Raw genomic sequence first — 27,864 nt, 5'->3', positions numbered from 1 at the left:
AGGAGGGGATGGAATCTTAACACTTAATGAACATCTACTACAAGTTAGACTCAATGCTGGGATAACACATAATTTGGTTTAAACACATTTCACCTTGAGGTGACTCTGAATTTTCTCTTTTTCCTTTGTTCTTTCCTTTCTCTGATACTAACATCGCTCCTAAGCCCTAAATTCCAGAAAAGGGAGGGGTTACAATATGGGCAGAGGAGTTTCAGAGAGGCAGGAAAAGAAGGTGAAGGCTTGTATTAGACAATGATGGCTTATACCTCATAGTCTGAAGGAAGAGACACCCACTGGATTCCTCCCCATGTTTACAAACACACCGTCTCCTCCACAGAGAGGAGGAAACACCCCCAGGCACATGCTGCCCTCAGCACACCAGCTGGGTCCGTGTGGGCCCAGGGGAACAACCCCGGGCCTGAAGCTTCGACCTCCTCTCTGCTACCTGCTCACCATGTGACTCTGGACCAATCCCTTGACCACTCTGAGCTCTGTTCAGTTTTTTCATTATTAAAATGCTGGTTCCAGCCCTGGCCTGTTTGGCTCAGTGGCTAGAGTGTCGGCCTGCGGACCAGAGAGTCCTGGGTTCGGTGTCCGCTAAGGGCATGTACCTCGGTTGCAGTTTGTCCCCGACCCGGTTGGGGTTGTGTGGGTGGCAAGCACTCAATGTGTCTCTCTCACGTCGATGTTTCCCTTTCTCTCTCTTCCTCCCTTTCTCCCTCCTGTTCTATCTGAAGATAAATGCAAAAATGTCCTCGGGTGAGGATATAAATTAAATAAATAAATAAAAATAAAATAAAAGGAAATGAAATGCTGGTTCCAGATGGGTACAAGAGTTATCAGGGTGATCACTTTGCAAGTTACATGTCTAATCACTACTGTAACTGAAAAATAAAAATTTAAATAACAAGTAACAAAAAATTAAAATGCAGGTTATAACACCTAGCACATACAGCATTTAGAAGATCAAGTCATATAAAGTAGGTGAAGAATTTTTAATCATTATAACAACTCCACTGAGACAAATAAATTCTGTGCCATATGGAGGAAAAAACAGGTTTAAATAAACCAAGTGATTTATCCAAGGCCACACAGGAAATAATCAGAGATGTCAGTAATGAGTCCCATGTGACTGCCAACACTCGGATGTCCACAGCACAGCCCCCATCTTCACTGCTTCCCCTTCTTCTGGGCTCTCAGGCATCGAAGGGCTTTCCAGTAAAGGCTCTTCACCCAGAACCAAGAACCTCCACCAGAAGACAGGGTGAGTGAAGGAGGCAAGCCACTGAGAGGGGACAGGAAGCCCTGAGGCTGAGAGACCTGGAGTCACCAAGGGCCAAGTGTGGTGGGCACTTGGTTTGCTGGCAATAAAAACGTCACCAAAGCATCGTTAAGTCCGAAAAGGCGGAGACAGGATTTGGAAAGCACCGTGATGCGTGCGGCAGGCCACTGGACAGCAGCCTGAGGGGACACACGAAGTGTAGGGGGACTGACAAGGTGCTAGGTAGGTCTGCATTTTGAAACTTCACTCTTCCTATCCTTACTGACCCCAAATAATGGAGCTTCTTATGCAGGCAGATTTTGTCTTCACCCTCGGAGTTGAAGTCCTGAGGGTAGTCACAGTCTGCGTGTGGCCTGGTGCCATGGGTTAAGCGTACAAAGCACACAACAGTGTGACTTCCAGCCACCAGTCACACCAGGGCCTTCACAGGGCAGGGCCAGGCAGAACGCAGTGACTTTCAGGAATACAATCAGAAGTTGTCCACCATTAAAAAAAAGTCAAGTAAGATCCTTTCTGCCAGCAGATATCCAGACTCCCCATCACCAAGAACCTCCACCAGAAGACAGGGTGAGTGAAGGAGGCAAGCCACTGAGAGGGGACAGGAAGCCCTGAGGCTGAGAGCCCTAGATATTCATTACAACCAGGTTTCATTTCCAGTTAAATTAGTTCTGTCCATCAACATCCTGTTTGGTATGTTCATCTGTCTGACTTGCTGATAATTAAGTGGCAATACTAATTGATTTTAGCATTGGATCAGAGGGCCTGGCTTTCCCATGAGTTCGTATCTATCAATTCCAGTATATGACAGCATCAACTGTCCTATGAAAACTCACTATTAGCCTGACATTTGTTCTAGTATTTCAAGTTCACCTTGGAGATTCAGGTTAGTTAGGATTCTATATCCCAAAAGAAATAAGAAACAGACCCATTATCTCAAGAAAAAGTCCACTGGGAATACAAAAATAGGGATGTTTTCCAAAATGTGTGTTTCTGCTACATTCGTCTCTCAGTTACACATCCATCCATCTAAATTCACTTCTATTCAATTAACATTTATTGAGCACCTACTAAGTTCCAGGCACTGTGCTAGGCAGTAGTGATGCTGGGGCTGGGACTCTGCAAACACATTTCTCCTTGGCCACCAGGCTCCCTGTTACACCAGTAGGGGGTGCTAGAGGGAGCCTGAGAGGCTGAGGGACCTAGAAGGGCCTGGCTTTTTCTGGTTCCTGTCAGCAGAGCCCCACTAGCAGCAGAGGTTTGCTCCAGTTCCCAGCTTTACTTCACACACCCAGAAGCAGCTTCATCACACCTCCTGACAGCACCGACAGAACAGCGCCCTCTCTAGGGGTCTGAGTTCCAGCTCCTCAGGGTCCTCCTTGAACTTCCAGCCTATAACCCCAATTTCTTCCTTCTGCTCTCCCAACCCTAGGGATGGTGACTGCTTCCTGTGCCATTTACCTATTCTGTCCCTCAATATCTGTAATATTGATTTATTAGTTGTTAACACTATATGTCGTTTCTATTTTGCTGACAAATACAGTGCAGCTGAGAGCCACAAGTTCATTTATAACAGTGGTTAAAAGTACAGACTCTGAAATCACACCTGAGGGAGATCCTAGTCCATTTATGTACAGTACTACCTGATAAATGTGGGAACTTTAATTCACCTCTCTAGGTCTTATTTCTCAGTCACTGTCATTTATTCAATCAACACTTATTGAGCACCACCAAGTTCCAGGCACTGCGCTGGGCAGTAGAGCTACAATGTTACGTCCTGGAGCCTTCTGTCGTGTGAATCAGTGAGACGGCAGAGGTGAGCACACGTCATCCGCCTTTCTCTCTGTACCATGACAGGAGAGCAAAGACAAATGGATCTGAAAGGAAAAGGGCTTCAACAGCTAGGTCTCTTCAGAGAATGAAACCAGTGTCTTTTCCTCAATAAGGCTGAAGGTCTCAGTCAACATAACACCAGGGGTTCGTTAGGTGCCCCGTCCATTCCTCCCGTACAGAGCAGAGAAGCAGTGACCTTGGAGCAGCATCCGTTCAGAAGGAGATGGGACAAACAGCCAGAGAGGGAACACCACAAGGTAGCATTTTAAAAAGAACTTCCAAGGAGACAGATACCTGTGATGCAAGGAAAGAGCGACAGGAGCTACAATGCAGAGCTGGGACCCAGAATGACCATGACCACGGGGTGTGAGTGGAAAAGATACTTTTCAACATAAAGAAAAAAAAAATCATATAAATGTATTCATTTGATACATACATATCAAATGAACCAGAACTTACTTTCTGCTTTCTGCTGTAGGACTATAAATCTAGAGGCCAGGGAAGTGATGAGATGGAAAAGAAAGATTCCTGATTCCATTTAAGCCTGAATGCAAAGGCCCCAGGCTGTGGGCAAGGAAAATCTGGAAAGAAATCCAATCTCCACATTTTGACACAATTATTCCTTGGTCTTCTGCTGTCCAGACATTAGGTACATTGTGGCAAGGATGGCCACTGTTCTCATTAGCAAGGAAGTTATTTCTGCAAGATTACTGGGTGGTAGCTAAATTCTTGAAAGCCATGTCTGCAACACGCAGATAAGCCTATAACTGCAAACTAAACTCCTCACCCTTTATTTTTATTCCTTTTGACATCACTATGACCATCAAAAGTCATGGTGAAAAAAAGAACAACACGGAACAGTATTACCAGGTCTATTTCGCATCCTTGCTCTAGGGCCGCGTTATAAACAATGCGCTGTCGCTGAAGGAATTTAGAGTTCCATAAGACGTGGAAAGCCTGGAAAGGGTTTTATTCATAAATAAACGCCAGCATTTAAACAATCAAGGCAGCCTCAAACTCCAGACTAGTGAAATGAACAAATACGTTGCCTGAATGATTTACAGTTCCATTGGGAACATAATTCATTTCCACCTGAAGTCATTATATGGCCAAGCCCAAGAGAAGTACTTTGGATAAGAGGTAACAGTTCTGTTTTTCCATTCGAAACAAATCATTATTTCTGTATTTAGGCCATCATCCAGACAATTATTTTCATGACTTATGGCACTCTTGAGCAATTAAAAAAATTTATAAGATGAAAGAAGTAGGGGACAAATGCCAAATTCAAAACAATCCATGGAAGGCTGCAGAACCCCCAGAGAGCACTGCTGTCTCAGACAGAAGGCGAAATAATCCCTTCCGCTCAAGAAAATATAAATGAGCAGTGAGTGTGCATCAGAGCAAGAACATTATCACCCAGCAGAGGCAACCTGCTAAATACACACTTCATCTCCAAACAGGCCTCCTGAGAGGAAACGAGAGCACGGATATCCTTCCGGAAGAGATGGAGAAATATCGCCTGGCAAATATCTTCACTGCAAATGGCCACCTTCCCTTTTATTCCCTTTACCACACACGTTTAGTTCAATCAGGGAGAAGAACCCATTTGTTATCCATTCTTAGGTTTGGCAGTCGACGCCTGAAACTGGCCAGGGGACAGGGGCCCTGGCCTATCAGAACAGCCCCTGCATTCCTGGGCTTACATACCATCCAGGCCATTGTGATGACTGTAGTTTCTTTTCCCCAAAATGCTCAGAGACGTGTGATTCGGGGTGGTTAGCATCCGCTTGGTAGTTGGGGTTTGCAGGCTTGGTGTAGATCGAATTACATTAGGTTTCTTCGAAGGATGGATCTCTGACAAAGGGAAAAAAGGTTTCTCAACTCAGAACATGGTATTAAAAATCTGTGTGTGAACTTCTCTGGCTAATAGGCACACATCTGATTCTTAATGAGCTGCGAGTCAGTTTCTTATGAGCCAGCCTGTTTTCACAAGGACTTGCATAATTAAACAGTTTCAAGTGTTGTTACCATGACTGCTTTCTGTATCAAAAGTGAGCTGGTTTTTCCGTGCTAGCTGGAGTTCTGAGCTTCATGTTGTTAGTACAAGCAAAAAAAAAGAAAGAAAGAAAAGAAAAAAACCAATATAGGTCACTTAAATACAAGCTCTACTAGGAATAATATGGCATCTGACTCTTCAAGAAATTAGCAATCCAAAAATTATCTGGAGAAGTAGCCTCAGAGAATACCACCTCTGTATTCTATCAAACCAAAGTTTAGCAAGTACCATATCTGGTACATGAGAGCTTTCTGAAAAACAGGATTCCTCCCCTGGCTCTGCAACCAAGGTTTAGGACCAGGTCAATCACACCCAGCCCAGAACATATGCTATACATGAAATCTAACACCAAACTCCAAACACTAGCGTCAAGAAGCAGAAGAAAAGCTTTGGCTGAGAAATATATCACAAAACTGTAATGTGCACATGGTACATGTGTGTTTAAGTGCAGTACACTGTTGTCAGGCACACAGCCCAGAACCCTTCACTTTTTGGACAGAGTAGATAGACAGAAATTGCAATACTATAGAAACTGGAATTTAAGGACCTGAGTACTGATACCGGGCAACCTCATCTCCAAAGCTAAACCTGCTCACTGATTCTGAGTCAACACCCAGTGTGCCAACTATGCACAAGCCACTCTATCCTCTCAGGTGAGGGCCAGAATAACAGCCTCATTTACTGAAATTCAGGAAGAGATTTTAGCATTGTTAGAATACTACATCTTCTTCTGGTCAAAATCTTACACTTGCCAAAATTTACAAATGGCTCAAGTACTAACCAAAATAACAGTGCTGATTTTTCCCCCCCAACATGGCATTGAAGGTCTGCTAACCTCATTTAAAACATTTTTTAAAATTGATTTTTAGAGAGAGTAAGGGAGAGGGAGAGAGAGAGAAACAAAGATGTGAGAGCAAAACATCCATCAGCTGCCTTTTGCATGCCCCCTACCGGGGATCAAACCCACAACCCAGATATGTGCCCTGACCACGAATCAAACCTGCAACCTTTTTGTGCACAGGACAACACTCAACCAACCGAGCCACACCGGCCGGGGCCGCTAACCTCATTTTTAATGACAACGTCCACACTCTATGCTCCATCCAGGCCAGACAACCTGCATTCCCTAAACTTCTCAGGTCCTTGACTCACTGAAGCCTTTGTTTATCTGGTTCTCTTGGCCTCATAAGGGAAAAAATATTATTCTCCTGTTTTTCAAATCCTATATATCTTTCAAGGCTGAGATCAAATACTACTTTCTCCACGTAGGCTGCCCTAACACTCATCAGAAATAACTACTCCTTACTCCAAGTGCCCAGCGCATGTTACCTGTGATTCCTTTAAAGGATCTTTAACTGTCCTAGCCTGTGTGTTCTCCCCACTAGACTAAGATTTTCTATGGCAAGGTCTTACTCATCTTGGTATTCCCTAAACCACTTAGTATGGTGTCTTATACATAGTGAATACTCAGAAGTATGGTATGTAGGGATGTGGTTCAGCTAGTAAAATGGCACAGCTTTGTCCTGGCTGATATTGCCCAGTGGTTAGAGCTTCAGCCGGCAGACCAAAGGGTTTCAGGTTCAATTCCAGTCAAGGGCATGTACCTGGTTGCAGGTTCCATCTCCTGGCAAAGTTGGGGTCGTGCAGGAGGCAACTGGTCGATGTGTCTCTCTCACATTGATCTCTCTCTCTTTCCCTCCCCCATCCCTCCCTTCCACTCTATCTAAAAATCAATGAAAAAATATCCTCAGGAGGATTAACAACAACATCAAAGCACTGCTCTAAGTATACCTGGTAGGGACAGAGACCAGTTTGCCCATAGGAGGAATACACAACTACCTGTGGAAAGGCTGACTAATGTGCCTTGCAGGTGGGAAGGGGTTCCTAGAATTAGGTCCTGCAAGGAAAGACGGATAGCAAACTCCAAGAACTTCACCACCATGACCTAGGTCATGCCTATGATGACCATGTGATGTTTTCAGGGGCTCTCAGAGCAATTCTTAAGCCCGAGGAATAAAACAAGAAGGAAGGTGTCAGACTAACATCGAAGAGGGAGCTGGGAGCTGCTGACTCCTTGCATGCTCTGACGAGGACCAGACAGTACACCAAGCTCAAGGCTATGCTTTGATTTTTAAAAGACTAGCGGTCTAAACTTTGAACACTTCATACCTATAAATTCTGACAGAGCAATACGCTTCAGTGAAACTCTGACTACGTATTTCACTTTTACTGAGAAAATGAAAAGGCAAGAATATTAGAAGCACAAAAATATGCCATTATTGCTTCTAGGTATAGTAGGAACCATTCGTTTGTAAATTATCTTAAACTTTACCCACCCCCAAAAGAGGTTATTACCCAGTAGTTTTTATTTTAAAAAATTGTTAATTGTGATATTTCAACATTAAATAGACCCACCATCTTTGGTAACTTTCAGAAAGCAATACAAATGTGTCTCTTTCAAAGTAACCTTAGTTGGCACGTCAAAACCATAAATTTTTTTAAAGATAGGTTAAAAATCAGTTTTATCGCCCTGACTGGTTTGGCTCAGCAGTTAGAGCGTTGGCCTGCGGACCAGAGTCGCAGGTTCAATTCTGGTCAAGGGCACATCCCTCGGTTGCGGTTCGTCCCCTGCCCTGGTGGGGGTCATGCGGGAGGCAACCAATTGATGTGTCTCTCTCATGTTGATGTTTCTCTCCCTCACCCTGTCCCTCCCTCCCACTCTATCTGAAGATAAATAGAAAAACATCCTCCTGTGAGAATTAGAAAAAAGAAAAAAAAATCAGTTTTATCTTTTAAAAAAACCTACACAAACCAATCCTTTTCTCTCTATTTAAGGGAAGGGGGAAGATGCATTAGTGGAAGGATCTAAATCAAAATATTAAGACTACTCATTCTCTAATAATTTAATAACTCTTATTTTCATTTTTTACTTAATCTGTATTTATATACATAAATATATGTTACATTTACTTAAATGACTTTTTGGAAAAAGTAAACATATCCATAATTGTGTGTGTTGTTTGTACTTCGGTCATTTCAAAAAGTTTCTAAAACAAAATAAATTGACTATACATACAAAGGTATCCGATCTTGGCTACTTAAAAGGCTTGCATTCAGTTGAGGTATGGCAATTTAGAATAGCCAAATACTTATAAGACACAGAAGCTGAGTTTTCCTCCATTAGAAAATACGCACCTAAATACCCAATGATACATGCCAAAGGCTTCCTCGTGCTTTTGCCTTTCAGCGGACTTCCAGAGAGCTCGGCATGTCTGTCTGCATCTGAGGAGAGAGAAACACGGAGACAAGCGATGAGGCCGATTTCTCTCCCTGTACTACACACACCCCAGAAACAAAAGGTTTCCAATGACTGGATGAGGGATTTACCTGGAGCTCACTCACTTCAAAGCCCCACGTGAGTGCGGCTCACACACGTCTGGCACACGCTTTCTGCATGTGCCCACCCGAAAAGCAGTGGGAAGATGCTTCCTTTCTAGTCATGGCTTTTCTACATCAAAGTGGGAAATTTCCCATGAAATACAAGGCTGACCCAATCCTAACGTAAGATTAATCTGGCGTGGAAGACAAAAGTGACAGCTGACACAGGTAACTCGCCCCCTTGGCCAGCCCTGACCTCCACGGAGGGGTCTCCACGGAGGGAGATGCACTCAGCTTGGTGAAACTCAATTCCATGAGGTGACAGCCTAACAGGGTAAAAAATGGGTCATTTGGTTTTATCACTGGTTTTTTATCCTTCATATCCCACCATGATGACATTAGCGCTGAGATTTAAAAGGTCACCTGTATGCAGAGTATTTCATCCAATAATCGTAAGACACTGTGAGGACGGATGTTAGTTGGTAAGCGGTCCCCTCACGCTCCTCATACCCTACCATACGACATTTCAGACGGAGAGAAACAAAGCTGACGCCACACACTCTGCACTGTAATGAGCTGTCATTAGGACAAAGAGTGGATGTGGAACATGGCTGCCTCTCACACCAGAGTTGCTATAAAAATAGAGTTTGAAGGGACAAAGAATGAATATTGAGGTTGTTTAAATTTGCAGATACTGTCATAAAGCTTAACAGAGTGTCTTTAGCAGATACATGTCTGGCCTTTTCCCCACCTTCAAGTATTGGACAAAATGTCCTACAGGCTTTTTGATTCAACTAAAGAATTTGTTCTTTCACGGGCTGAGACCACATTTCCAGGCATACATACAAGACATTTCCTTCGACACCATAGGAATTTGCTGCACTATTAAAACTCACACTTTGATCTGGAACCCCAAATAATTTAAAGTTAAAAATTAACTTTCATAAGCTCTCGCCCTCTTGTTCACCAAGGAAACTTTCCTAATAACTACTATTAAACAGAAAAAGGTGGGAAAATAGCATTTTAAAAAATATTAAAATACACAAAGTACATAGTACAGAGATCCTCAAATAATAGGAATCTGAATATGTATCCTGAACACTGGCTAATTATAATGAAATCACCAACAACTATAATGAGTCCATTTCTTTTCCTCCTATTCAGTTGATTTCCTTTGGAAGGGGGAGGGGCTACTAAACTATGAAGCTTTTTGCCTGTTGTTAAGTAATAATAAAGATACAGGTGGAAATATAATAAGCATATTTTGGAATAGTAATCTAAATAAACATTAAAAAGCAGCCCAAACCCTGCAAGGATTAAACACCTGTCAAATCACTGTGAGTTATACTAAATAATAATTCCTTCCTAATATTTTTAATTCATCTGAAATTCAAGTTCTATTTGAGATGAGGACAAGAGAAAATTTTCTGCTTTCTATTAATAAAGCTTGACTGAATCATCTTGGTTATTTCCTCAATGTACTGGACAAAGGCAATTGCTGTATCACTAGCAATGAAATTAACTTAGCTCTTTATTCCAGTCTCTAAGGCCCAAAGGCAAACTGCCAACGTGGCTGCAATGGACGGACTCCCGTGTAACCCCCACCTCGACAAGAATCAACAAATCCATCAAAGGGGTCACCAACACAATACCCAAAGATATTTCACTTTAAACTAATGGTTTTAATTACTCATTAAATTAGTTGGAGTAATTATGTGATGTTCCAAGTGACAATTTCTAAAGCATCTGAGTGAGGGATCAAAGCTCTTTAGAAGGAACCGTATTTCACTAATCCCATAGGAATTATCAGTCTCAACTATAAAGAAATCGGGAGGGAAGGTGCTAAGACTACCTAGTCAATGTTTAACATAAAATTGCAGCCATTCAGTGATATATGAATGGGAAAAATACATTCTGCCCTGAGGGAACGATCATAAACATAGGATTATCAGGTCTACACCTGAGCTGAATAGAATCTTGGTCTGTATTCAAGACCAGGCCAGTGGTGCCACTTGTCAGTCAGTCCTCACTCCCAAATTATTCACTTAACTATTTAAACATAGATCATTCACTAGTGTGCAACAGTGCACAGATAAAGCAATCTGAGAAATGTCCAAAGAACCCAGAAGGAATCAAAATCTGCCCAGAGGCAGGAAGAACATCTGCATGTCATTCAAGTTACTTGACTGAACACAAGGCACATTTCGTTGGCTTCCGAGAGGATGACCTACATCTCCTTGAGGTAAACCTAGAAAAACACTTACTTCTATTGCAACTCATGGCCATTTAAAAAAAAAAAAACTGCTTTGGAAATATTAGGGGAATAAATGAAATAGAAAAAACTGCAAAAAGTAAACACTGAATTAAAATTCACAAAAACATCTCACGTGGGCTTTCAAGATCTGTCAAAATAAAACCATACACAGAATTTTCTTTTAAGAATTAATTGTAGAGGCATTTCTAAATAAGACTCAAAACGTAGGTGCCATTTTTAAAAAAAGGATAAATTCAACTAGTTTTTTAAAAACTGTGGCAAATACATCATAAACAAAGTCAAAGGCAAAACAGAAATATTTGCATCACATATCACAGATGAACAGCTAATTTCCTTAAAACATAAAAAGTCAGTAAGACTTTTATCTAATAGAAAACAGGCTAGAGGCAAAAACAGTTGACAGAAAAAGAATGCACATGATTTTCAAATATATGCAAAGATATCTATCTCACTCAAAAAGACAAATGCTAGCTAATATAACTCATATGTCACCTGTCAACTAGTCAAGGGTTTGAAAGATGGGTAACACTGCTGGTGAGGTTTTAGAGAAACAAGCATCTTGACACTGTGGGTGGTAGTGCAAATTGTACTTTTCTGAGGGTAACTGGGCAGCAACTATCAAAATTCAAAATGCATGTACCTTGACCCAAATGGTTTACTTTTAGGAATCTATCCTGTAAGATATATTCACACTTCACACATCAGTATGAAATACCTATATAGGGATATTTGTTGCAGTATTTCTTATAATAGAAAATAAGTTAAATAACTTAAAATTGGAAATAACTTAAAAATTCTTAGGTTCAATAACCTAATTTAGTTTTTTAAAAAATTAATTTAAATTAACCTAATTTCATTTTTTAAGAAGTAATCCAGAATACCTCTGGATACTGATGACAGTGGTTACCTCCGAAGAGCAGGATGGGAATGGTGACAAGATTTGTAACCACTTTTGTATCTTTAAAAAATTTGAAGTATCCACTCAGAAACAAATCTTACTACAAAAATGCCAAAAGAAACCCAAATTGTTCTCTCCTAATGTTAGAGCTTAAAATTTCACAAAAGTTTATACAATTAATAACTTCTGCTGAGACAGCTCTAGAAAAACTCAGTAAATATAAAACAAATTGCTTATGAATACGGGGCCTTGGGATACTTCCAAGTTTAATTAGCATCTTCGAACAGAAAAAAGTAGTAACCCTGTGCTCAGCAGGTATTGGGAATTTTACTGATCTTTGGCGAAGTCACCTGGTATAACTCAGTAATATCTGATGGCAGTAGCAAAGAAGGAAACCCCATTGTCACATCCTGGCTTTTCTACTGAGGGGAAGGGTGTCAAGGAGGAGAAGGGACAGGCTAGACCATCTGAACCTTGATGCCGTTACAACTATGCTTTCAGTTTGCAGATCTTGTCAAGGACACAGTCCTTTTATGCAATGTTTGGTTTTGGATCTATCAATGCATTTTTAATAAGCACTATCTATATGGTAGAATTGGCCCAGGTATGCTACTAATGTAATTTATGGCAAGGACTTATATAGTCACACATAAAGGTATATTATTCAAGTGTATAGGTATTTGGAGAAATTGGTTTTAAAAAATCACTTTCTGCCCTGGCCACTGGCTCAGCTGGCTGAGCGTCGTCCCATGCACCAGGAGTTTGCTGGTTCGATACCCAGTCAGGGCACATGCCCAGGTTGTAGGCTCAATACCCAGTAGGGGGTGTGCAGGAGGCAGCAAATCATGTTTCTCCCTTCCTCTCTCTCTAAAATAAATAAAGACAAATTTTTTAAAAATAATTTCCCATATATATTTAAATATGTTGGTCATAATATATTCTTATATGCTTTTTAAGTTATTTAAAATAGGAAATATATTCCCACGGTTTAAAATTGAGAAAGTCTAAAAGGATGAACAGTGAGTGGTAAGTCTCCTTCCCAGCCTGTTTCCCTTACCACAGATACTCCTTACATTTTCCTTGGAATACTTCACACATATGCAAAGATTCCCGTTTACTACATTGTAGTCCCTAATACGGTTTCTTTATGAAAATAAAGACAGTGAGAGCTGCTGTAACCAACCAAACATTTCCTCTAAACAGGGATTCATTTTTAAGTCAAGAACTCAGTCATGAGTATGCTCCCTCATCTAATTCAGTTTATATCCTTAGCTCCCCATTTCTTCATTCATATGCAGTCTGTCACCCCACAAATCCTGGTTATGATACTGTTTTTGTTTTTAAGAACAATTTATTGATTTTTAGAGAGAAGGGCGAGAACATCAATCAGCTGCCTCCTGCGCACACCTCACCGGGAACCGAGCCTGAAACCTGGTGATGGGGAGTTGAACAGGCAACCCTTTGATACACAGGACAATGCCCAACCAGCTGAGCCACACTGGCCAGGGTTATGATACTGGTTTTGATGGTGCTGCTGAAGGCGTCAACTTTTATAGTGCTATACTGTAAGAGGAAGGTGCTCAAGTTCACAGGAAAAACTATTTTCCTTTCCTAATATTATGATGAATTACTCTAAAATGCATTAATTGGATCTCTTAATCAGTATCTTTAGAATTACAATCTTTTGTCTGATCCACAAGAACGTTCATATTGTACCACAGCCATGCTTAACTTTTTGAGGGGAGAGAAAGGGTCACCACTGCCTTTGAGAAACCAAGAAAAGCTTGCCCCCCAAAATACACTTACATATTCTCACTGGACCAGAGACATGGTTGCTTACACACATCAGGTTAACACCTAACCTTCTCACTAACAAGCCAAGATCAAGGGATCTGCTAACGAGGTTGTAATAAGGTTCACGTAGACAGGGAGAAGATGATGGAAGAATCAATTAGATGCTACAAAGAGTTCTCTATTTGCTTGTCTGGGGGAAAAAAAACTGAGTAGATGCCTACTGAAGCTTTGTAATTTTAAATCCCAAGGTAAAATTAATTATTCTGAGTCTAACTGTATATGTAACTCAACCAATGAAGCTAAATACAAAATAAAATTTTCCTTGAATCTCATCACAACCAATGACTATTCTTTTTATTATTACTATATCTATGTTTGTAGAAATAAAATACAGGTAACTTAATCTTGACTTTTTAAAAGCAGTATGACCTTTTGATTGAGAAGGAAAAATTTAAATGAGGTGGCAGAAAAATAGACTTCATTGAAGAATAATCAAAACAAAGACAATTTTCAAATTCACTGAGAAATGCGCAGAAGAGCGTGGGAGACAGAAGCCTCCCCAGGTGGCCAGTTCAGTTGGTGATGGTTTCCTTCCCATTCACAGGAGCAAAGATGATCCTGGATCCCAGCCAATTTTAATAGAAGAATTTCATTCTCGAGTGTTTTATTATTAATTTTATTTTAAAAAGTATATGTAAAAGGATGTGCTTTAAATCAGCTAAGCAATTTCGATGAATATAAATATTCCAGTTTCTTGAAATGGATTTCAAAAAGTGAAAATAGCATAAATCCATGAACTCAAAAATGCTGGCACGAAACCTCAACATAAGCCTAAATTCTCAAATATACAGAATCTAAAGTAGCTACATTTCCCCTCCATCGGACTCAGAGATGACTATCCATTTCCACCCTCCTGACAAAGCACTTTTCTTCTTCTTATAAAGCTTTTACCTATAAGTTATTAGAGCCTTTCACCTGTTCTGCTGAAAATTACCTTTAGGAACAAATTGTTTTTCAATCATTAATCCTTTTATAGATACCCTCTTTAAATCAAAATGGAACATCCAGTAATAAGAATGTTCTTATCTCATTGATAAAGAAAAAGCATCTCCTGAGTATCTTTCAGATTTCCTATGTTAAGCCAGACAGCAAGTTTTCTTAGCCTTTAGCCAGGAATGTGACTGAAAGTAACATGACTAGAATCACAGCTCACACACAACTTAGGGACACATTTAGGGGTACATGGTAATAACAGAACAATCCATAATTCATTGGTACATATGACCTTTGTTTTAACAAAAAAAAACGAAACATAAGCAAGAATGAATGCATTACAAATGAGAGTAATAAAGTCATGTGAATGTTATGTGGTAATATATATGATGTATGATTATGAAATGGAAAACCAAATTGGACAAGAATGCTCAACCACAAATTCAGACACTAGCTTGTAAAAACTGTAAGTGTATTTTCAGAAAATTACCCCAAAAGACTTTAAAACTCACTTATAATTTGCCAAATCTTCTAGTAAATCTAGCATTTGTTATAAAGCACTGTGAACTTCTAAAATATTGTATAATAATTATAAAAGGTTCATGGGAAAACAAGGTTTACAAAGACATACAATTTTTAATTAGTGTAAAGTGGCAGATTTTATTCAAACCTAATGAATTCATGTAAGACTGACTGCGTGTCTCAGTTACGGTGTTTTACTGCACCTCCACCCTTGGGATTAGATCATGACTACCTTCCAGGTACAAGTGCCTCATTAAGACCTGTGTAGGCAATGCCATCTAAAACCCCACCGGATAGGACTGCCTCCCACCAATCTTTTGCTGAACACTACGCTCTCATAAATACTGCAGAGGTTTCATTGTTTTCTTTTCAGGTTGGCATGATACAAATGGCAGCAGACAAAAACAATGTTAAAAAAAATAAACCAAATAAAAGGCTGTACACAAGAACTTATGTTTATTGCAAACAAAAACAAAAACAAAACAGAAAAGAGAGAGAGGGAAAGAGAGAAAATGGTCAGAAGCACAACACATAAGGTTAAGAATTTAAAAGCATCTTACATTCTGCCCTAATGGCAGCATAATTAATAGGAACAAACGGCCGTCTCGCTGCCTGCCGCAGCCGGAGGGTATTTTTGCAGACCTGACGAGCAAATTTTGTGAAATATGTAGTGTGAAGGAAGAAAGCTTGGCGGGTCTTCACTGCAGACTTTGGGCTCCCAGTATTTCGGACCGGCATCCCCTGCATGGCTTGACGAGACATGTGGCTTCTGACACGGGGGTCCTACAGGATCAGACACCAACAGCTGGTCAGAGTGCAGTACCATTTGCCTCATGCTCAAAGAAAAGTGCGGTTTTTAAATCTTCCACTGAAGAATAATTTAATATGCTACCCCAAAGGACAGAATTAATAAGTGTGTACTTTTGGAAAGAAGATGGGGAAGTAGAGTTTCAAAATTGGGTTTGGGATCAGGGATGGGTATCTGTGTTTTAAAATTGACCCTAATAATCCAAAACTATATTCACAATAGTAAAAATATGCCAAGAGGTTAATTAGATTATTTTGTTGTTGTTGTTTTTTTACTATTAAAGGACTCCTAAGATCCTGTTAGCCCTCATATAGAACAGTCTCCCTCTGGTAGACCTGGGTGCTTGATATCTGTTATGAGAATTTTACCAAGTCCTATTTCAACTGTTGTTCACTTCAAGATTAAGTCCACACCTTCTTGTGCCTCCTGTGATAGCCCAGGAATGGAAAAAAAATCTTCAATTTGTTACTTTATGCAAAAAAGACATTTCCAAGAGTATCTAAAGGCTGCAAACTGTTTTCAAAAAAGCAATTAAAACAAACATTTAATTTGTAAGCTCTCTACTTATGCTAAGGCCTCCCACACACATTGTTCTTTTGTCTCAGTAATCTTCTCGCAAGACAAATATTTTGAACACCTGGAAAGATTTGAATTGTCCCTGCCCCTCTCTCCACCCCCGCCCCGAATAATGTGGCGCTACTTTCAGCTATAAATATAGCTTTGTTTGCTTTTACCTAACACTGTACTTCTGTTTTCAAGGAGTGATCCAGCCATTGAAAACCATGACCATCCTCAACGCTAAAAAGACTATTGCTCATGTACCTCTGTAGGTGGGCTGGGAGATAACTTCTCTTCTTCTGACTGGGTGGGCATTTTCAGGCCTCCATATTTTTTCCAATAGAGCCAACAGGTTGCACATAATCTACACTGCATATTAGGTGGGCCCCAAGAATACCACTGATGAGACTGCGTAGCTAAAGATGGAGGAAAAAGAAGAAAAAAACAAAAAATGCTACAGAATTTGTAATATCAATATATATAAAATCAAATATTTCAAAAAATATTCCAAAACCACTTTCAGTTTACAATGTTATTTTTCTTCCCCCACCTTACAAGCCAAACATGAAAGTCTAATATATACATACAGTTTTCAAGACTCAGAATTCATTAAAAACCATCTCTCTCTCTCTCTCTACATATATATCAAGTGCCTGTGGCATCTGTTTAAGAGAGGCTATTTAGGTGAAATACCCTACATTGTATGTTGTACTGCTGAGGGAGTTTTTGTTCATTACAAGTATTTTCTATTGTGTACATTTTTGGAAGTAAGTTATCAGAAAGGTATTATTATTTTTATTATTAGTGTTTAAAATCTAAATCCAGTTTTCCAAACCTATGGTTTGGTTACAGTACTCAGAGATGCCGCACTGACAGAAGCAGGCATGTGACAGAAACAGGTATCTATTTCTCATTCCTTTATTTTAATCAATAGATAAAATAATTATTTTAAATTTCTTCCTTTAGAAAACAGAATTCCTTTCAAGGCTGAAAGTCTCTATCAAGTGAGCATATGTAGCCAATATCACAGCAGGGTTAAGACCTAATAATAACTTGGTTGATTTATCACATAGCTAAATACTGCAAGCCCATGAATCTTGTTCTGCAGTTTAAATTGCTGCTACATAACATTTAAAGTAACCTCTCATCAGAAGTTTGAAAACACTGACAATGAAACATTTAAGTTAATGAGGTACCTAAAATTATTATTATAATTCTGCAAGTTTCCCCTGGAATATTCCTCCCTGATTTGCAAGTTACAGCAGATCAAAATGTTGTTCAAGCAGCACAGCAAGAAGTCAGCTAACACTTCATAAACCAACATCAAAAAAGAAGAAGATACAGTGAGCATTATGATCAAATTGCCTTTAGTTTATTGAGAATACTACTGTGCATTCATCATGTATTACTTTTGGAGGACTCCTTGTAAGGAGCAGCCTAAAAGCCTTCCTCTTATAATTTAAAAACAAATTATAAAATAAACTATATTTTAAAAACACAAATTATAAGAATTTTACATACTGGGCATGAAGTTGTTATTCTGGAAAATAAGTATTTTATTTTGGAAAATAAAATTTCACTCATATTTAAGTATATATTTTTACTAAGACATGTCACTTAATATTAGTCAACAAATGTCTTTTTCCACACATAATTAATTGATGCTCAATTAAAAAGTGACACACAGAAAATACCAAATTCTTTCTATAATTATATATTTTATATGTATATTATATTAAGATATCTTATGATAGAAATTAAAATAGGAACCAAAAATAAATATTATAAAAGTAAAACTGCTCATTTGTCATGCACACATAAAAATGACTGAATAATTAATTAAAGGGATACGTGAGATTATATATGTATAAAGAGATTTGTAAATAAAAAATAAGACAGATTAAGTCACTATCATTTATCTCCAGGATTCCTTTTATTTTTATTTAAATATAAATGCACTTGGAAATCTAAGAATTTCCAGTTCAATGACATTTATGATGTAATCCATGTAAATTCTTGACCAAAAGAAGCTAATTTTCCACAAACTATTTCTCCTTGTGCTCCTATGGTGTAGAAAATGGTTAGACATGAACCATTTCTATGAAGTAATCAATCTGTGTAGCTCACACCTTCCTTGGTTTCAGGAGAGCAATGATATGATTTGGTTTTAAGAGCCTTTTCTAAGGCTGAAATCTGGTGTGGAATATGATCACAAACGCCCCCGTTCATGTCCTTAGGGCAGCAGGCTCCACCTACCCTCAAAGAACTGCTGTGAGACAAAAACTAGGCACCAAGTAGACTTGTAATAAACATTAGTTTTTCCCCCACTCCCATTCCAGCACACTTTGGTTGGTAAGAAACATGGATGATAATGTCACCAATACTCTATTAAGAGATTATATTGTTATTTGAGGTTTTGAATAAACATAAAAAGTATATCAACTATGTAACAATTTATCTCACCAACCCAATAAATATAATACTACTACCAGCCTCTGGCTGATTTTTGACATAGATGAATAAATTGGGACCCTGGGGCCAAAAGCAAATGCCACAGAGCAGCACCTCTCAAACTAGTGCTCTGAGGGAATCTGGTCTGAGGACTATAAACAGCAGTTTACCCACACTCAGGTCTTTCTTACAGAATTATTTGATCCTTTAATTTGTCAAAGTATACTGAGAAACTCCAAAAAGGGGATTTGGTATATTTCATGGGACCATGGCTTGCACAAAGCTTATTTAGTTAATAATGCAGCTTAATTAGTTAATAATGCTGTGGATACTCAACAGACACAGGACCCTACAAAAGCAAATGACAGGAAGCCCAACACTTAAATACTGTCCAGGCAGAAGGTAAGGATGGGCACCTCTTCACTCGAAGGCTATGTTATTCTGTCCTCTGAGCAGTACTGACCGCATGTACTGCCCACCCACAGTGCCAGTACAGTTCCACGCACTTCACTGAAGACAGGCCTCAAATGAGAAAATGAGCCCTGAGGGAGGAAACTTACCGTAGCAGCTCTCACAGGCTCGCCCTAAAAGGGGATTCTGGGGCTGGAACGTGGTTCCCACAGCTCCATTCACAGCACCAGGTTTGCCATTGCTGGTGGATATTTGGTTGGGATTCGGTTTGCTGCTTTCAATGAAATGTAAAGTGAGGTCATAAAAATGACGTGTACAAACACGGCAAAGGCTCTACATTTCATTACTGATTTATCTGAACTACACATAAATAAATCTAAATGCTTGTTGAAGAGGAAATACACTGGTAAAAGTGAACCCCAACCATTCATCTTTACAAAACAAGGCTGTATACAAACCAATCTCTTATGCTGACACTCACAAAATAAATAGTCATCTCTCTTCTCCACACAAATACAATTTCCTTAGGACACCCTCTGATGCTTTTGAAAAATACAAGTTATTAAGCTGTATCAGCTCTCACAAATTCTCCTGGGAAAATAAAATACTTTTATGAATCATATAAATGAAGCCAAGATAATGTGCTGTGTTCGGAGGAAAGCCCTGTCCCTGTCCTGCTGACTCTGGAGGGACTGTACAAAAGCCTTTGTCCAACAAAGACACTGGATTGTTACTGTAACACTTGGTGACACCCCCAGATGAAATCATTTTAACTGCTGAGTACTCTGAGGTCCCTATTCTATACACAAATATTATTTTACATTTCTAACCTGTGCCAGCAATGTGTTTCGAAGACAAATTGGTTTTGAAAGCACATTTTAGCTCAGCTGGTGTGGCTCAGTGGATTGGCATTACCCCATGGACTGAGAAGTCCCGGTCTGATTCCCAGTCAGGGCACATGCCAGGGTTTTGGGCTGGATCCCCAGTAGGGAATGTGCAGGAGGCAGCCAATCAATGTATCTCACACATCGACGTTTCTCTCCGCCCCCCCCCCCCAATCAATAGAAACATATAAAAAAATTTTTTTTTAACCCTCACCCGAGGATATTTCTCCATTTATCTTCAGATAGATTGGGAAGGAGGGAGGGAGAGAGAGAAAGAGAGAAATCAATATGAGAGAGACACATCAATTGGTTGCCTCCCACGCGACTCCAACCAGGGCCGGGGACCGAACCAAAACCATGGTAGGTGCCCTTGACCAGAATTGAACCAAGACTAACTGCTGAGCCAAACCGGCCAGAGCCATATAAAAATTTTTTTAAAATACATTTTAAGTCAGAAAGCATGTATTTCTCTTACAGTTTTCATTTGGAAATGTAACAAAACAAAAAGCGGTGATTTAGAAAGACTAAGATTTCCAAGGGATATAATAATATTTCTGTTTATTTAAATCTACTATAGATAGACATGGTGGTCCCTTGAAATTAAATGAATTCCCCAAAATATGAAAATTTCTGACATTTAACCCAGGGCTAAATATATGTGTTGGGGAAAAAAGCTAATAATACAGGAAGAGGGCATAGAGAAGATAAATGGTGATAGGGAAAATTTTTTTTAAATAAATAAATATAAAGATTAATACAAATTTATAGTTGAGCCACCTGAAAAAAAGAATAAGAGTAAACACTTTAGTTCTTCACCTGAATCTAAAACGATACTTGACTGAGTAACACTGTAATTACAAAAGGAAAACAAGTGTGGCAAGGCTGAACACAGACATGTGCATCACTTAAACTATGTTTTGCAAAACCAAGCACCTACAGATTAATTCCCAGGGGACGAATGACTGATGTCAATGTGACCATCTGAATACTTTTACTCTAAGACAATCATATGAAAAAGGTTTTAAAGTCACATGATATAAAAATGCCCTTCTTTTATCTAATGCCTGATCCCTTCCTCCCCAAATCTGTGCTCAAGATTCTACCCCTCTTGCCCTCTTGAGAACTTTGCACGCTGGGTTCTCTTTCCTCGACCCTCCTCATGAACATGTAATGTATTTCTTCTATTTTAAAAATGCTCCCGCCCTGGCCAGTTTGGCTCAGCGGTAGAGTGTCGGCCTGCGGTCCAGAGAGACCCGGGTTTGGTTCCCGCTGGGGGCATGTGCCTTGGTTGCAGTTTGTCCCCGGCCCTGGTTGGGTTGTGTGGGTGGCAGCCACTCGATGTGTCCCTTTCACGTCGATGTTTCTCTCTCTCTCTCTCTCTCTCTCTCCCTCCCCACTCTATCTGAACAAAAAATGGAAAAATGTCCTTGGGTAAGGATAAAATAAATAAATAAAAATGCTCCCGTTTCTCTATCCCAAACTACTCCTCAAAGCCAAGAACTCTCTCTCAACAGCCCTTTCCAGCCAGGTTTCTTGAGAGCTGCGAATCTTCAGTGTCTGCAGTACCTTGGCTCATAGCAGTCTTTACCACTACATTAAAGATCACTGATGATATCTGACAGTTAATCTCTTTCCCTCCTTGAAACAGACTCCTCTCTTGGCTTTGATCATAACAATACGCTCACCTTGTTATACCCTTTTTTTTTTAGCTTTTATACTCTATCTGACATATAAATACTGGATTTCCTCAAGCTTGGTCCAAGACACTGTTTTCCTATCGCTCCTCCTAAGAAATCTCTTCCATGGTTGAAAACACAATACTACATGCTGATGAATCTCAAATTTGTATCTCTAGCCCAGAACATTCCCCTGAGCTTTAAACCAATATATCCGACAATACAGTCAACACCTCCTGTGGACACAATAAACTCAAAATGACCTAACCTGGCTCTCTGCCAGTTTCTTAGCTTGGCGAATAGCACATCATTCCACCTAGTTGTGCTGACCAGAAACCTGGGACTCCACTTTGACATCTGCCCTCCACAACTCCATATAAGTCAGCAACCTCCAAGCACAGCACCATTTCCAGGGCCACAACTCTAGGTCAATCTCCTATCATCTTTCCTCTTCAAGAACTTCACAACTGGTCTCCACACATCCACTCTTACTTACTTCCCCAAACCATTCTCCAAAATATTGCAGTCTTAAAGTACAAATTTGACCATAACACTTCCTTGTTTAAAATCCATTTCCACTCTTCATCAGCTAGACGAACTCCTGGCCTGTGCCTACCATAGCAGCCACATAGGAGCTCTTCTCCATCTTAGTGTTTGTCCCACAGGGTGACCAGCTGTTTGGTATCTGTCTCCCCCATACTACAACGTTCTCTGTCTTCTTAACCTTCTACCTTTGGTGCTCTGCACATGGGAGACTGCCAGGCTCAAAAGAATGACAACATGAAATAATTCTTAATCTAGTATTTGTCTTTAAATATCCAATTTCAAAGTTAACTGGGAAATTCGTCAAAGAACTCAGATTCTTACCCAATTCAATAATGCAGCTTCATATATTCTACTTATGTATATGACTTATATAACGTTTTTAAAAATGTACGATGTAAGAGTTTTTCAAAACTCTGTCTTGAGCTCCAAAAATCATTCACTTAGATTAGGTGTTTGGCACCGTAAATATTTTAGGCTTTGAGGATATAATAATTCTGTCATAACCACTAAGCTCTGCAATTGTAGCACAAAAGCCGACACAGACAACACATGAACATGCTGTGTGCCAATAATACTTATAAAAAGAGGTAAGAGGCCAGATTTGGCCCCCTGGCTATAGTCTGCTGGTTTTAAGCTTAGATCAAGACTCCAAATCAATGCAAAACAGAATAGAAACAATTATCTGGGTTACTTGGTGAAACTGGTTAAACATAGTTTTCCTTTTATGTGACAACACTGTAAAGTCCAAGAAAGCCGGTATGCTTGCTTTTGAAAATCTAAGATACATGAATCACAACAGTATTTTCTTTGGGGAGTTATTCTTTTGTAAATCAGTCAAGTAAAATATGTAATTTTCAAAAATACTAGAACCCACTCTGCAGAATAAATATTATAGCTCTGAATAAAAATTATGGACCCTGTAAATTACATGTAATCTGCCTTGAGATAAAAGATTAGTAAGGCCCTGGCTGGTTTGGCTCAGCGGTTAGAGCGTTGGCCTTTGGTCCCGAGAGACCGGGGTTCAGTGTCCTCTAAGGGCATGTACCTTGGTTGCAGTTTGTCCCCAGCCCTGGTTGGGTCGTGCGGGTGGCAACCACTCAATGTGTCCCTTTTACGTCAATGTTTCTCTCTCTCTCTCTCTTCCTCCCGCTCTATCTGAACAAAAAAAATTAAAAAATGTCCTTAGGTGAGGATAAAAAAAACGATTAGTAAGAATCCCTGGCTAGTGTGGCTCAGTTGACTGGAGCGCTGTCCTGCACACTGAAAGATCTTGGGTTCGATTCCCAGTCAGGGCACATACCTGTGTTGCAGGTTCAATCCCTGGGCAGGGTGCGTACAAGAGGCAACTGATTGATGTCTCTATCTCTTTCTCTCTCTCAAAAATCAAGGAGGGCATACCCTTGGGTGAAGATTAAAAAAAAAGATTAGCAAGAAATATTACAATTCATTTTCTATGAGGCCTCCTATATAAAAACTGTCTTGATGTATCAAAATTCAATAAACCAAAAGGCTAAGTAGAAAACAACTGTATTGAGCTCATAGAATGAGAAAACTCTTGGAGCAATACTTAGAATATATACAAACTGTGTGTGTGTGTGTGTGTGTGTGTGTGTGTGTGTGTGTGTGTATGTGTGTAGCTCGATAAACTAAATTTTCCTGAATAAACTATCAAACTCTAAAGATCTCAAGAAAAAGATTATAATTTACTTAAAATATATCATATAAAAAGAAAGCTGGCATCCATTTTGCTATAACAATAATGTCTGTGTCCAAAGAGAAGCAATGATAGAATGCTAAGCCAAAATAACCAAAAGCTATTCATTATTTACCCAACATTTACAAAGTCTGATTCTGATTACTTTCCCTATCCCTTCCCCAAGCAAATAATATAAAATTATCAACCAAATAAACAACATACCTCAAAAGAGCAATGCGCATTACCCAAACAAAATCCACTCTACTACATACAAGTTTCCTAAGTTGGTAGCTTTCTGGAACACATTTCCTTCAAATAATAGGCTAATTTCCTGACACTTTCCCTGCAGCTATGACAGAAGAACAATACAGGGCCATCCTTTCTCTAGTCCTTTTGTTGTCTAGCTGGTATTTTTCCCACCAGCCATTTTTCTCTCTAAAAATATCACTGTAGTAGTACAATGGGAAGCAAGTCTCATGCTTTGTAGAAGGAAATAAGATATACAAAGAAATGAACCAAAATAACATTTTTTGTTTTGATAAAATTAATACCATGGCCAATACTTTAAAAGGTTTCCATTACTTACTAAGTTGGGATATATACTTGTTTCAGTTTACTCTCAGCTTCTGCTGCTTTTAGACGTTTCTAATTCAAAAGATAGATAAAATATTTTACATATAATGCTTAGTAATTATTACCACTATATTGTTTTTAAAAATTCACAAGAAAATGATATATTGAAGCGTAATTCAAAAATCACCATTTTAAGATGTGCATATAAGCTGCAGTAATTTCTAAGAAAAGTCATAAGTTTCTGAGATACAGAACTGTAAGTATTAATAACATTTTAGACATAGATTTTAAAAATAAAGGAATGAACAACTCCGTCCCCAACAGGAGTGAATAAAGAAGACTTGTAAGGAACTACTTTTACTTTTCAAATTTATTTTCTACCTTACTTCTTTTTTTGTTTTTCTGGGAGAAAAAACACACATATCTTTACTTTTAGAAAAATATTCAGAGGTGATTAGTTTTCAAAGTCCATGCAAAAGAAAGAGATAGTAACTATTCTAAGTACAATTAAATAAGCATTTACCCTCAAATGCTGGGAGGTATGCAGTATACTTTAAAGCTTGGCTGAACTCACATCAGATTTTAGGAACCAATTAGGAGTCAAATGCAGAAAAAGGAATGGGAAAAAGATTATATAGTCAAATCAAGAGACTGAGCAACATCACAATGAATGCAAATAGGGAAGGAAAATAATATATGGTAGATATCCAAAAATAAGACAAACTAAAATATTTCTCCTCATTTTCTCAATAAGGAGGAAATAAAAACATTTAGGGGGGACAACTTAAGACTTTTAGGGACGGAGTTGAAATTTCTGAAAATAATTTTATCCAAATATTTTCAACCACCCTTGATTCCATGATTTCCACCATCTTTAGGAACTTCTTTTGCTTTGAGTAACAGTTTTCAGAACACATGGTCTTCATTTCTACCTACCTATGTTGTTTGAAATAAGCACTTTTTGAATTATATATGATGTTGACACTGGAAATGTTTCAACAAGCCATGGGTGGCTGGCTATACACCATTCATGATCTCAACAACTCGCTATGGTAATTTTTAAAGTGATCCTTAAAATGTATTTTTACAGCATCCAACACTTGCCACTGTGCAATAGCATACTTAGGAAAAATAATGTCTGTGTTAAATACACTTGCCTCTTTCTTTACCAGTCCTGACATGTAACTAGAAGAACATAAAACAAGTACTGACTGCGGTCACCAGGAAAGCGTGCTTGTGCCCGGGAAATACTGCTCAAATAAGTAACTGAGAGAATGATCTCAATTTGGGGCATGTGGGAAAAGTAAAAAACAAATGATTCTTTGCTTCTAGAAATAATTTTGAATAAAAATTGATGTACAGTACCAAAGCATCTAACTAGTAAGACTAACTTTACAGTTACGGTAAAAGATTTTGGGAGCTATACCCACACAAATGTCATATAGCGAGGTTTCAGAATATCTTTGAAAACATCTCAAACTGTACAGTTGATGGCATCAGTCTAAATTTTCAATGTGTATACATAAGTTGTTCAAAAGGTGTGTGCTAACGTCACCTCTCAGCTCCTTCCTCAGGTATACTCACGAAGAAATGAAGCCCAGGCACCTGCAAGGGAAACATGCCTCTCTGGTGGGGCCTTTCCCTGGTGTCTTTACAAAATAGCTATCATAATACATTCTGAAGTAAAAAATATATACATTAAGACTAAAATTTTAAAATAGTATCTTAAGGATATGAAATCATGCAGTTTAAAATAGTCTAGAAAAGATAAAGCAAACAAATTTAAAATTAAGTATATAGCTAAGAAATATTAAAATAGAAACAGAAAGTTCACTTTAATGTAATCATATTGGTAATGATATAAAAAATTACCTGCTGCACGTATCTGTCAGTAGTTTTCCACATGTAATAATATTCAATGATGCTAGTCAATGATTTCCAAGGGAGCTGAAAAAATATTTAACATGATAATGCAAAACAACCGTTTTCCTTTAAAACCACTTCTTTAAAATAATGAGGCATGGATGTGGACAACAGTGCAGTGGTTGTGGGGTGGAAGGGGTTGGTGGGGGTGGAAGAGGGCATAGAGGGAAAAAATGGTGATGGAAAAAATAAACATGAATGAATGAATGAATGAATGAATGAATGAATGAAAGAAAGAAAGAAAGAAAGAAAGAAAGAAAGAAAGAGGCCAATATCCACATGGAAATTCATTCAGTTTACAAAAACTGAAAGTAATTCTCAGCAAAGCGGATCCCGAACAAGTTATATTGTTAGAGACTAATACAACACATTCCATTTCTATGTCCCGTTTTGTTAAAAATCATAATAAACCTTATGACTGATACTATTTTATTGCTTACCCAGAAAAGCTGTTCTCAGGCTATATAGATAGGGTTGAATACAAATTTTAGAAATGATACTGAAATAGATTCAGCACAGTGTCATGTGGTCTCTGGCATACTTTCCATCCTTTTAAAATTGGCTCTATTTTGATCTATTTTTGTTGTAAATAAAATTAAAACTTAAATCTCCGAAGGAAAACATAGCCAAGTGTGGTTCATACTAGAAAAATAGAAAGCTTGCCTTTGTTATTTTTCATTATTCAAAAATGGCCAAATGAGCACTAATGAGACCCACAACCAAAGACTATACTCAATATGTTCCTCTGTAAAGGAAGATTCTGTTAGTCATCCAAGATGCAAATCAGGGCAGGTCAAATTTAAACAAAATGACTGATAACATTCACAACTTTTAGCTGTAGTAGATTTTTTTTAAGTACTTTATTTTTATTTTATTTTTTAACAAAGGCCTTTTTTTCCTTTATTGATTTGAGAGAGAGAGAGGGAGAGGGAGACAGAAACATCGATGAGCGAGAAGATCAATTGGCCACCTCCTGCCTCCTGCATGCCCCCCACTGGGGATCGGGCCCACAATCTGAGCAAGTGTCCTGACTGGGAATCGAACTGGTGACCTCTTGGAGCATGGGTCAAAGCTCACCATTGAGCCACATGGGCCAGGCTATAGTAGCAGATTTTACAGACAGGTGAATCAGCACTCTCTCTGACTCCCATCCAGCTGTCCCTGATGCACCATCAGTCAGAGAGTTAAAACAGTACTTCCCAAACTTGGTAACTTATATAATGTCTAATCACTGGGTTATTCACCTGAAACTAATATAATATTGTATGTCAACTGTAATTGAAAAATAAAAAGTATTTAAAGTCAAAGAG

The 27,864-nt window shown here is 38.9% G+C and overlaps 1 protein-coding gene across 1 annotated transcript in view; it reads right to left on the bottom strand.

Moving 5' to 3' along the window:
• The window catches only part of MTA3 (metastasis associated 1 family member 3), a 154,317-nt gene that overhangs the window by 9,748 nt on the left and 116,705 nt on the right, over nucleotides 1–27,864 (bottom strand). Inside the window, exons 10-16 of the mRNA XM_036262258.1 lie at nucleotides 26,504–26,578; nucleotides 24,645–24,703; nucleotides 19,406–19,530; nucleotides 16,659–16,810; nucleotides 15,589–15,811; nucleotides 8,364–8,450; nucleotides 4,820–4,966 (exon numbers count right to left, since the gene is read on the bottom strand). Coding sequence (XP_036118151.1) covers nucleotides 4,820–4,966; nucleotides 8,364–8,450; nucleotides 15,589–15,811; nucleotides 16,659–16,810; nucleotides 19,406–19,530; nucleotides 24,645–24,703; nucleotides 26,504–26,578 — 868 coding nt within the window. The remainder of the gene's footprint in view (nucleotides 1–4,819; nucleotides 4,967–8,363; nucleotides 8,451–15,588; nucleotides 15,812–16,658; nucleotides 16,811–19,405; nucleotides 19,531–24,644; nucleotides 24,704–26,503; nucleotides 26,579–27,864) is intronic.

This window comes from Molossus molossus, unplaced genomic scaffold (assembly GCF_014108415.1).
Source record: "Molossus molossus isolate mMolMol1 unplaced genomic scaffold, mMolMol1.p scaffold_m16_p_15, whole genome shotgun sequence".
In the NCBI taxonomy this organism is placed as follows: Eukaryota; Metazoa; Chordata; class Mammalia; order Chiroptera; family Molossidae; genus Molossus; species Molossus molossus.
Note: the sequence above shows the minus strand (reverse complement) of the source record. Positions and strands in the feature narration are given on the sequence as shown.